Source organism: Myotis lucifugus, unplaced genomic scaffold, assembly GCF_000147115.1.
Source record: "Myotis lucifugus unplaced genomic scaffold, Myoluc2.0 scaffold_891, whole genome shotgun sequence".
In the NCBI taxonomy this organism is placed as follows: Eukaryota; Metazoa; Chordata; class Mammalia; order Chiroptera; family Vespertilionidae; genus Myotis; species Myotis lucifugus.
In genome coordinates this window covers 65,081-74,785 of record NW_005871939.1, presented here as the reverse complement: position 1 = coordinate 74,785, position 9,705 = coordinate 65,081, and the positions used below count along the sequence as shown (strand labels likewise).

The window sequence follows — 9,705 nt, the reverse complement described above, 5'->3', positions numbered from 1 at the left end:
AACCTGAATAGGAATAGATGTGCCTGGGGGGGTATTGGTGTTTTCTTATGGGGGGTAAATTTTGACTGATCTTTTCCCGACTCACTCCGGACTCTCCGCAATGTCTACATATGTGTATTTAGTAATTTCAATATTATACACCAGGACTTGGTGTAAATTTATGTGATGCGGTGTTCCCCCCCCTACAAAGGTAGGGGGCCCCTGTGAAGTGAGTTTGTCACTGCAGGGATCCTGGTCTGGCCGATGTATTTTGTGGAAGAGCCACACTCAAGGGGCCAAAGAGCCACATGTGGCTCCCAAGCCGCGGTTTGCCGACCACTGTCCTAGGTGTCTGGTTCCGTCCGTCATCAGCGGTGAGCCTGAATCCGAGGTTTTAAGTCCGCGAGTAACTACCCACCTGACTTTGTGTCCTGGGGATTGACCAAGACCAAGAGCTGGTGCTGAGGCTCGTCCCGGTGCACCGTGCAGAAGCAAACGGACGACGCTTCAAGTTTAACCTGAAAAGGATGATAACATGGCCATTGTGTTCTTTCATCGTAGGAGGCGAGGAAGTCACTTATCAATCAGCACGGTATTCGCTGAAAGGTCGTTGTTACGCGGAGGTTAATCTGACAGGATGCAGGCAACACCTAAATGGAAAACTGACCCGCTCTGCGCTGAATGCCAAGGGTAACAGGGTAACACGACAGAGGCCCTGGGCTGCCGCCTCTTTCCTGGGTCACCTGCCCACCCACTCGGCATGGACTCAGCACCCACTCAGCAGAGGCCCTTCCAGTCTCCCCTCCACACGCTTCCCCGGCCTCAGCCTAGGAGAGCAGAGGGCCTCCTGTCCTTCTGGGGCCTCTCTATGGACAAGCCCGGTGTCCACCCACAATGCCACTCAGGCTGCCGGCTGCCCTGGCTCGGGTCGCTGAAAGCAGCCTCGAGAGATCCGGGGCCCCCTGAACCTGGGATAGAGCCTCAGTACGGGGCGCCTGCTTGCTTCCGAATGAGGGGAACAGCCGGCGGCATTCGGGGTCTGACTCATGCTCTTTGTGGCCCACGGTCCCCAGCGCCCTGAGCACAAGCCAACACATTCCATGGCAAAGTCCGTTTTGAAAACCGAGGAGGGTACAACAAACTAAGGAAAGAGTGAGGCAGGCAAGTTGCTTGCACAAGTTTGCGGCAGGCCTCACAGTATCTCATTTAATTCTCCTAACCACAGCGCAAAGCAAGTTTCCTCACTGTCCCAGTTTTAGAGCTGCGAATACCAAGATCAGAGAGGTTAAGACACTTGCTCAAGGTCACACAGCGAGTAAGTGGTAGACAAGGCATTCACAACAGGCTGTGGGGCTCCCTGCCTCGCAGAACTGGCCTTATACCCGGGCCTCCAGAATCCCAATCCAGGAACCCTTCTGCTTCTCAAGGTGGAATTACACAGTATTCGCTCCAGGAGGCTTTTCTTTTAACTCTGTAACACATGTTCACTAACATTTTACTTTCTGATAAATATAGGAGAGTTTTCGGAGCTCTCTGCCAACAAGGAGGGTCCGACATACCTGCTCCCCGGTGGGCAGAGAGAAGACGTCTGCCCCGGGCAGCGCCCCTCCCCGGAGGGCGGCATAGTAAGCCAGGGACGCTTCCCGATGACCTTCGGGGTCATCCTCCAAACCATCCACAGGGTAAACGCCTGCGAGGGGGAAAGGAGGCAAGAAAAGAAAGGACATCAGTTTGACTCTTTTGTTAAAGGGAACATCACTTACTTCTTGAAGAGTAAAAAAAAGCCCCGGCTGGTTTGGCTCAGTGGATAGAACGTCAACCTGCGGACTGAAGGGTCCCAGGTTCGATTCCGGTCAAGGGCACATGCCTGGGTTGCAGGCTCCGATCAATGATTCTCTCTCATCATGGATGTTTCTCTCTCTCTCTCCCTCTCCCTTCTTCTCTAAAATCAATAAAAAAAATATATTGTTAAAACAATCACCCAAAAGAACCCTATACAAACGATTCTCACTGCCCTGGCCAGGTGGCTCAGTGGGTTGGAGTGTCACCCCCATCCTGTACACCAGAAGGTGGCGGGTTTGATTTCGGGTCAGGGCACACACTTAGGTTGTGGATTTGACCCTCAGTCGGGGCGTGTACAGAGGCACCCAATCGATGTTTCTTTCTCACATCAATGTTTCTCTCTCTCTCTCCCCCGCCCTTCCTCTCTCTGAAGTCAATTAATTAAAAAAAAATGTTCACCTATTTTGTAATGAAAAAAAGGCATTGCTGATGGCAGGGTTGGCACCAACCCCACGGAGATGTGAGGTTCAAGGGCACACCTGGCCAGAGCGAGGGGCCTGAGGAAGTAAGGAGTCTGGGCGTCCTTCGCATGCGCTGGAGGCGGAGTCAGCCGGCCACACTCACGTTGGTGGTGACGGAAGGCAGACCCGGGCAGGGGCTTCCACTCCAGATGTGAAATGCTAACAGGCTTTAATGGCTTCCACGGAACGGGAAATCTTTTTCCAAAGCCAAAAGAATGTAATCTTTTCAATACAATGTAAGATGCTTTTAGGAAAAAAGGCCCACAGTTGCAATGATAATTCGTTGCAGACTGTAAAGAAATGGAAATCCCCAAATGAGCCCCAAATTGAAGAAGTCACTTTAAGCATATGTTTGCTGTAGTCATCCAAAAAGCAAAACACTTAAATGTTTGTATTCCGGGGAAAATACTTAAATCATTCGGGATCTTTGGGCCAAAGCTTGCGTGCCCAGGGTTGCTTGAAAGGCAGGCCACACACACACCCCTGAGCCACGGCCTGCCCCCCACTGGGGACCAGCCAGCCACTGCTGGGTAAGCCACTGCTGGTGAGTCGGGTAAGGCCTGATGCTCAAGGGCTTTCCCAACACTTTTTGGTCCTCCCTATGTAAATAGCAATGCCAATAAATGAAGACCTTCACAGGGGTCATTGCTTTGCACTTAATCATTGATTCAGTACAACTTGCTGAATATTCTCCCCAAATACCACTTCACTACAATGATTAGGAAAATTCTTTCATTTTAAGCAAAGTGTTTCGCATACGAGAAACATTAGTAAAGAAATTTTCCGAAATTTACTGAAAGCTTCTACCCATAGGTCACTGCACAGCATTACGTCATTGGAAAAGCTGGCTGTAATCACTTGTGTTTTTCAGTAATGGGGATTGTCATTTTAAAATTACAAAAACAACAGTTCTTGCTGATGATGTGAAAAAACTGTACCAGTAAAACAGCATTTGTCTTTTGTTTTTTAAAAATGGTTAAGAGTAGATATCACTTGTTCAGAATTTTTTTGTTTTGTTAAAAAATATATTTTTATTGATTTCAGAGAAGAAGGGAAAGGGAGAGAGAGAGAAACGTCAATGATGAGAGAATCATGGATAGGCTGCCCCCTGCACGCCCCCTTACTGGGAATCGAGCCTGCAAACAGGGCATGTGCCCTGACCGGGAATGGAACCGTGACCTCCTGGTTCATATGTTGATGCCCAACCACTGAGCCACACTGACCTGGCCTGAGAACTAACTACTTTTAAGTGACTTAAAGTGTGATTATGTTAATTTATATTGTAACAGGACTGTTGCATACAGCGGGAAATACGCAAATACCTGCAGTTGTGCGAGGCAGTGCCTGGCATGTATATAGTATTGCAGAGTCCGAGGTGTGTGCACCTTTCACATACCAGCATTTCATTTCCCCAGGTCTACCCTGAGGAGCACAGCTCCACAAGCTGTGCCGTGGAGGGAGCGCTTCTGAGGCCAGAACATTCAGAAAGGGGCCTGCGGTGCTGCTCAGCTCCGAGACGGGGGCGGGGGAGGGGGGCGCGAGTGCCTGTCAGCAATCAGGACATTGAGCAATTCTGCAGCAGTGGAATTTGCTTAACCCTGCACTTCCTCCCCAAACTTCTTTAACCAGGGACCCCTTGTTCCGGAACACTCACTGACAGATGACGAGACACGCCTGCCAGGGGAGCGCTGTGACATAATGTCAGCGACCGGCAGCAAACATGCACCCGCCTGGCGCTAGGGGCCCCCACCCGGAGAGGGGGCCGGGGTGTCGGAGCGTTCCCCACCGGGGAGAGAACAGAAGGGAGGCAAAGACACTTGGATATTTCCGTTGGTTCTTGATGATGAGCATCTGATTGCCAAACTATTCTTAGCCAAGAACTGACAAAAGGGAGAGTTGGAAGACAGGATGTGGGGTATGTCAGAGGGTCTGAGCAGCTGAGGAAGCTCTGGGAAGGGTCTGCGAGGGAGGGGGGGGGGGAGGCTGCCTTCCGGGTAATTGACAGGGAGCCTGTGGCTCCGTTCTCACGTACTTAGTATTGGCCAATTCGCAGCTTGTCATTGACTTGGCTGAGAATAAAGCCCTTGTCCCGAAGCTGAGATGGTAAAAGTGTGCAGATGACTTTCTGTGCCACCCACACCAAGGTTTATGGCACTGTAATTGCTTTTAATATGAAAGTCCCCTCATCTGAACTTCGGGGAGTCTGATTATTCCCACCCCACCCCCCCATCATGCAAAAGGGTATGAGGTGGGACCGAAACGTACTGTTCGTTCTGCATGCAGAGGTGTCACACTTGGGGACACACGTGGAGCCCTGTTCGGGGCAGGCGGGAGGAAACAGCACCTCACCCAGCTGCTTCCTGTCATACCTCCCCACCAACAGGCAGTAGGTTTGGCAATGGGCGCAAGGGCACTAGCTTTCCGACCTGATTTTAAAAATCTCTGAAAAATAGACCGCCATGACATGCCAGCATAAACCACAGAATCAGACACCCAACCACCACAAAAACGGACACTGTCCAATACAGAAGATATGGATATTAAATGTGCTAAAGAAGTTCAGCCCTGGCTGGTTTGGCTCAGTGGCTAGAACATCGACCAGTGGACTGAAGGGCCCAGGGTTCAATTCCAGTCAAGGGCATGTACCTCGGTTACAAGGTAGATCCCCAACCAGGTCAGGGCTTGGGGGGAGGCAACCAATCAATGTCTGTCTCACATCGATGTTTCTCTCTCTCTCTCTCTCCCCCTCCCTTTCACTCTCTTTAATAATAAATGGGAAAATATCCTCGGGTGAGGATTAACAAGAATAACAACAAAAAAAGAAGTTTAAACAGCCAAGTTTTTCCCATTTGCCCAATAAGATTCTAGGGGGAAAGAGAGTAGATCTAGAAATGAATGTCCTAAATAGCCAATGAACTGAAAAAAAAAAAATGTATGAAGAAATTACCCAGAATGCAGCGTAGAAGCAAAACATGAAAAGCAGGTTAAGAGACACGGAGAGTAGATTGATGAGCTCCAGAAAGAATATAATTGAAGTTCCAGAAGACGAAAAAGAATAATAAAGAGTCAGGATTTGAAGAAATAAAGACTAAATTTTTTTTTCAGAATTAATGAAAGACACTGATCCTCAGATTCTAGAATCCCAACCAAGCCAAGCCTGCTAATGCCCTCATACAATTCCAGAGCAAGTTTAGAACTGACTAACTTCAGAATTAATTGGAGTTAATACATACACTACAATTTCCAAGTTCCCCCCTGAAAGAATAGACACATAGATATTACATCTCAAAACAGGAGAGAGAGAAAAATGGAATCAAGGCAAGAATGGAGGGAGGGAGAATCTCAGTTTAAAAGAAGGCAAGAAATGAAAACAGGATGACCTGTGCTCAGCTAAATTCATACTTAATCGTTATTTACTTAAATTCATTTTTAATTCTGTATTTATTGGTTATGATCAAAAACAGATATTTACCAACAAGTAACTAGGCTATGTTTTTGCAGGACAGATGTTGTTTTATTAGTGTTTTTACCCCAAGTATTTTTTAAAGCCTTTAATGAGATGTTTATTCAATATTCCTGTATTATGAAAAACATTAAGCAGTACCTTTCCTTCTGCATAGCTTAAAAATACACCCCCCCCCCCCCGATGCTCTACTAGCACCAACACGGGCAGCAAACGTGCACCATGCAAATCACTTACTGGAAACATAAAGGTCAAAACGAACAACTGACTGTAATTCACTGGGCGTTTTACCCCTCTACCCACATACATACACATCAAAAACAGTGCACGAAGCAGCAGGTAACGGAGAAGGGGGCAGGGGGGCAGCACCGCCAGGGGAGGGCTCACACAGTGCGGACTCCACAACACGGACTTCTCAAGCACTTACACGGAATGAAACATCAGGGAACTTTGATGAGGGTTTATTTCAGCAAAATGCAAGAAAGCAAACAGGGCTTTCTCTCGTGTTAATGGAATTTATGAGTAGTGGGTAGAGACTTGGTTTCCAAGAAGAATGCATTGATCTTGATTCCTGCAAGTCAAGGAAACCCAGCGGTCTAGGAGGGTGGGGCCTGAGGAGCCCCCACCACGCCTGCATGTGGACAGGAGCCTCTCCCTTGGCCCTCCCGGAGGGCCCCCCCACCCGGCCCTCAGCCTCAGGTGGTGCCCAGCGGCGCCCGGGCTGCACTGCTTTGAAGGAGCGAAGAAGCATCAAAAGGTTTTTAGCCCAGCCGGCGTGGCTCAGTGGTTGAGCTTCAAAATATGAACCAGGAGGTCATGGTTCAATTCCTGGTCAGGGCACATGCCCGGGTTGTAGGCTGGATCCCCAGTAGGGGTCGTGCAGGAGGCAGCAGATCCATGATTCTCTTTCACCATTGATGTCTGTCTGTCTGTCTGTCTGTCTCTCTCTCTCTCTCTCTCCCTTCCTCTCTCTGAAATCAATATACCAACTGACAACAGGCACTGGTTTAAGCAGGAAATGAGGGCACTGACCGGGCACTGGAGTATGACAAGGCTCCAGGGGGCCAGAGCAGGGGGTGGGGAAAGACAAGCCTGGATTTCAACAGACAGTGGCCTTCAGAGTCACACATGCTGTGTGCTGCACCCCCACCCAAGCCTGCTGATTGCTGGCCTTGGAGCGGAAACGCCACAGCTGAGGTTGGGGTGCACTCAAAAGCACGGAGTTTGCAAATCACAGCTGCTACATCACCATCACCATCATCATCATCATCATGATCATCATCACCATAAGCGTGAGTTACCCAAAGGCCCCAGACCTTCAGTGGTGACTGACAGTCACCTAACTGCACCGCCCCACCCCCAGGAACCCTGATTTTAAGAGTCACATGGCCTCTAGGCAGCTAACAGCAATCGTGATTGAGTTTTGCCCTGAAGTAGGTTCCTAAACGACACAGCACAGCAGAAGGCACAGGCTCTTCTGTGACCCTGTCGGGAAGTCCCCGCGCTGAGCCACAGGAAGGATGTCAGCAGAGGAGCAGGGAGCCAGCTGCCCGCAGGAGGCCAGCGCAGGCCAGTCAGCCGGTCAGCAGACAAGGGTTTCAAAGGTCGAAAAACAACACCTCAGTGCTCACTGCCCTCCCACCGCCCAGCCCGAGTCCTGACCACCGGGTCATTCACTCTGTCTGGCCAGGACAGGGTCAGGAACCAGTAGAGATCCGAGGAAACAATACAGCCCTTGCTGTCTAAACGTGGGGGCGGCCCGGCCGGCGTGGCTTAGTGGTTGAGCATCGACCTATGAACCAGGAGGTCCCTATTCGATTCCCTGTCAGGGCACATACCCGGGTTGTGGGCTCGATCCCCAGTAGGGGGTGTGCAGGAGGCAGCAATCCATGATTCTCTCATCATTGATGTTTCTCTCTCTCTCTCCCTCCCTTCCTCTCTGAAATCAATAAAAATATATTTTTTTTTAAAATAAAGAAAAACACAATTGTTAGATTAACGGTTCCCTGCTGGAGAAAAAAGGATTCTCCGGAAACGTGATCTGCTCAAGCCCCTTTTGGAAATGGGCTATGCAAGCTCAGGCAGGGGTCAGCTGTGCAGAACTCCTCTCCATTAGGATCTAGCGCGTGGGGACATGATCACGGGCGACTGCTGTGTGTCATCTGGGCCACCAGCAACTATAAAAGCCACAGCGAACGCTGAATAAACACAGGAAAATCCTTACACCGTTTTGGCCGACTACACTTTTTTCAGAAGACGAAATGAACCATTACTTGTCCCGAAACAAGGAAGTAGGCCTGGGTGGAGCCACACAACAGGGGCAGAGGCTGGGAGGAAGTCTCTGACTCGGGGTACCACTGGGCAGAGGGGAGGGAGGAAGCTTGGTCTAGAACCTGTGCAGTCGGAATGGCTAAGTGTTAAAATGCGCGATAGTCCTGCAAGTCCCTAAGTGGGCAAAATCCCCATTCTGCACACAAGGAAGATGAGATCAAAGAGTAAGTCACTGCCCTGGCTGGTGTGGCTCAATAATGGATAGAGTTTCGAACAAGGACCGAAGGGTCCCAGGTTCTATTCCAGTGAAGGGCACGTACCTGGGTTGTAGGATCTTCCCCAGCCGGGGCCTCCATGTGCAAGAGGCAACCAATGGATCTTTCTCTCTGTCTTTCCCTCTCTCTTCCACTCTCTCTAAAAATCAATGGAAAAGTATCTTTGGGAGAGGATTAAAAAAAAAAGTAAGTCACTTTTTCTCTTGCCACAGTTTTCAAACATATCCACAGCCATGACAAAGGACATTCCAGAAAGCATTTTAAAAAAAAAAAAAAGGAAAAAAGGAATCAGTATCTCTCCCTCTAAAGATAGAGACAAAAATCCCTTGTCAACCTCTAGACCAGTGGTTCTCAACCTTCCTAATGCCGCGACCCTTTAATACAGTTCTTCATGTTGTGGTGACCCCCAATTTCATTGTTACAAATTGAACATCATTAAAGCATAGTGATTAATCACAAAAACAATATGTAATTATATATGTGTTTTCCGATGGTCTTAGGCGACCCCTGTGAAAGGGTCGTTCGACCCCCAAAGGGGTCGCGACCCACAGGTTGAGAACGGCTGCTCTAGACCTATGAAAACTTCCAGGAGGAATGTAGCTCATGCAGACAAGTGGCTAGAGGCCACCTTCCCTCCTTAACTGCCCTGAATCAGGGGGAAAGCGCTCAGGCACAGCCCTCCGGTGCAGGTCATAAACACAGAGACTTCCTCTAAGGTCAGGAGCAGGTCTAGGCTTTACGCAACACTCTGCAATCAAACCAGTTTTGCCACCGGCCACCTGATATAAACGAGAGTTAGGTTCCTACGGCATCAACATAACGACAAAACGATGTGGTTTCTAATGGAGGGCCACTTGGAGAGGGGTGTGTGCTGAGGAATGTGTCCTCAGGCCATTCACGGTGGTCCTGCCTTAGAGACCTCCCCTTTCTCAGTGCGCCACGCCCCCTACGCCTGCTCCCCTGCAAACACTCCCTCCCCGGCGGGACTGGCTGAAACCCCTCTGCCTGGGTTTCATGTGCTTTTTCTCCGAACCCAGAGAGCACTGGGCACAGGCCCCGGGGCCCTGGGACACCTGCCCCGCCTGCCTGCGCGCCCAGGGCGGACCTGGCAGTCCCCATGGACGGGGCGACAGGGGCGCCGGCGGTAACCGGAGGTGCTGCGCTGACTTCTCCCCGACCGTGCGCTTCGCGCTCACCAAGCCCAAGTCAGCAGTCCCTACGCCTGGGGGGGGGGGGGGGAAGGGGCGGCCCTGGGCGGCCGGAGAGGCGGGGTCTGCTCCTGGGGGGTGAGCGCCAGCACCCGCCAGCCCTTCTCGCTCCCTGGAGGCGACAGGTGCAGGGTCAGGAGCCCTTCCCTGGCCGGGCGCAGCTGTTTACCGTCCGTTTTGCAGCGCCTGTCGGCCAGCCCAGCATT

The 9,705-nt window shown here is 50.5% G+C and overlaps 1 protein-coding gene across 1 annotated transcript in view; it reads right to left on the bottom strand.

Annotated features, from left to right (window-relative positions):
• FAM169B (family with sequence similarity 169 member B) overlaps positions 1 to 9,705 on the bottom strand; it is a 24,489-nt gene that overhangs the window by 13,318 nt on the left and 1,466 nt on the right. Inside the window, 2 exon segments of the mRNA XM_014448659.2 lie at positions 398 to 497; positions 1,539 to 1,669. Coding sequence (XP_014304145.1) covers positions 398 to 497; positions 1,539 to 1,669 — 231 coding nt within the window.